We start from the raw sequence: 1,406 nt of genomic DNA on the forward strand, positions 1-1,406 counted from the left end.
AGATCTTTAGGGGGTTCTTCATTTCTGCTTCATTTCAGCCCTCCTTTTCTCTTTCTGGGACTTGCAGTCCACAAGGGACTTTACTAGTCTTGCCATCTATGTTCTGAGAGGTGTTCAGCTCCTCAGAGATGGGCGGCAGCAACACCCTAACACGGGTTTTAAAAACAGCAGCCCCCATGCATCTAGAACAGGGCTCAGCAACTTGTTTGGAGCAGCGGTCTGAAATAATGCAGCTTGGTCCAAGGAAGGCTGGCACTTCTGACCCGGCCACCACAGCCACCATTTCTCCCTGACACCAAATTGCAGCTGACATACGAGAGACCCAGCTGCCACCGAGTCCCTGCCACTGCTGCAATGCCACAGATATCCGGGCTTTGCAGGCAGGATGGAATTGCTTGGAGGGCTGTTGGCTGTCTAGAACGTAACTTCACTTTAGAGCCTCTCAGTATTGCCTCCGATCTGCTGGAAAGGTGGTACAGAGAGTGACAAGGAACATGCCCTCCACTTTTATCCTTGTACTCTCCTTGTCACCTCATGTCTGTCCCTTTGCCTCAGTTAGACTCCACATTTTCCTTCTCCCTGCCACTTAGTGAGCTGGTTCATAGCTCGCTTTTGCTTGGAGGGTTAGTTTGTGGTGCTGCTTTTGTTACATGGGAGTACAGAACCTGATACATGACAGATGACAGCAGAAAGCAGAAACAAAGTCGCAGCTGTGTCAGATAAACCTGCCCTGAATGCAATCAGCCTTGCCCATGAGAATAGCTGTTCTCACCGGACAGTGCAAGAGCCTAAGAAAGGGCACCATCAATTTTGCCAGCACTTTCTCATGGGATGGCTAATAAGCTAGTGCTGTTCACAGGACTGAGGACTGCTTGGAGATTTTACTGGCTTTTTTCACACCTCCTTTTTGTTCTCGCTTGTTATCTGTCAGAGGCTGAAAGCAACGCGCTTAATGCAGAGCATTCAAAGCGGGAAGATGAGCAGCTGCTTGCTGATCAGACAAGGACACCGCCCTTCAGCGATGGCACTGTACAGTCTAAGTTTTGTGTTTTGTCATGATAAAAGGCAAATGAGGAACAATGGCATTCAGCACTTTGTTATAAACCATTTCAATGAAAAAGATGAGGTTTCATTCCTGATGTAAAACAAAAACAATGCTGAGTAATAAAAAAAGATGAACAGTAACATTCAGAGCTTTTGCTGTCAAGTTCTTAAATGAGACAGCTGAGGTTTTATTTATTTTTTTATTTAAAACAACCTTATACTGTATAGATCCTCCCTATATTGCTCATAGTATAAAATGTTGAGAAGTTATCCATTACACAATAACCAGGGCCAGATTAACCCTTTAGTGGCCTCTACGCAAACAAACTCATCAAGATTCCCCCTCCCCCCCAGCAGTACCG

At 45.9% G+C, this 1,406-nt stretch overlaps 1 protein-coding gene across 1 annotated transcript in view; it reads left to right on the forward strand.

Annotated features, from left to right (window-relative positions):
* LOC109302242 (guanylate cyclase soluble subunit beta-2-like) overlaps window positions 1-1,185 on the forward strand; it is a 60,479-nt gene extending 59,294 nt beyond the window's left edge. The window contains exon 18 of the mRNA XM_019523804.1: window positions 932-1,185. Within this exon, the coding sequence (XP_019379349.1) occupies window positions 932-1,059 (128 nt within the window). The 3' untranslated portion in view covers window positions 1,060-1,185. The remainder of the gene's footprint in view (window positions 1-931) is intronic.
* The last annotated feature ends 221 nt before the right edge of the window (window positions 1,186-1,406 follow it).

The sequence above is a fragment of the Gavialis gangeticus genome, unplaced genomic scaffold (genome assembly GCF_001723915.1).
Source record: "Gavialis gangeticus isolate Ggan-Ray unplaced genomic scaffold, GavGan_comp1, whole genome shotgun sequence".
Taxonomy (NCBI): Eukaryota; Metazoa; Chordata; order Crocodylia; family Gavialidae; genus Gavialis; species Gavialis gangeticus.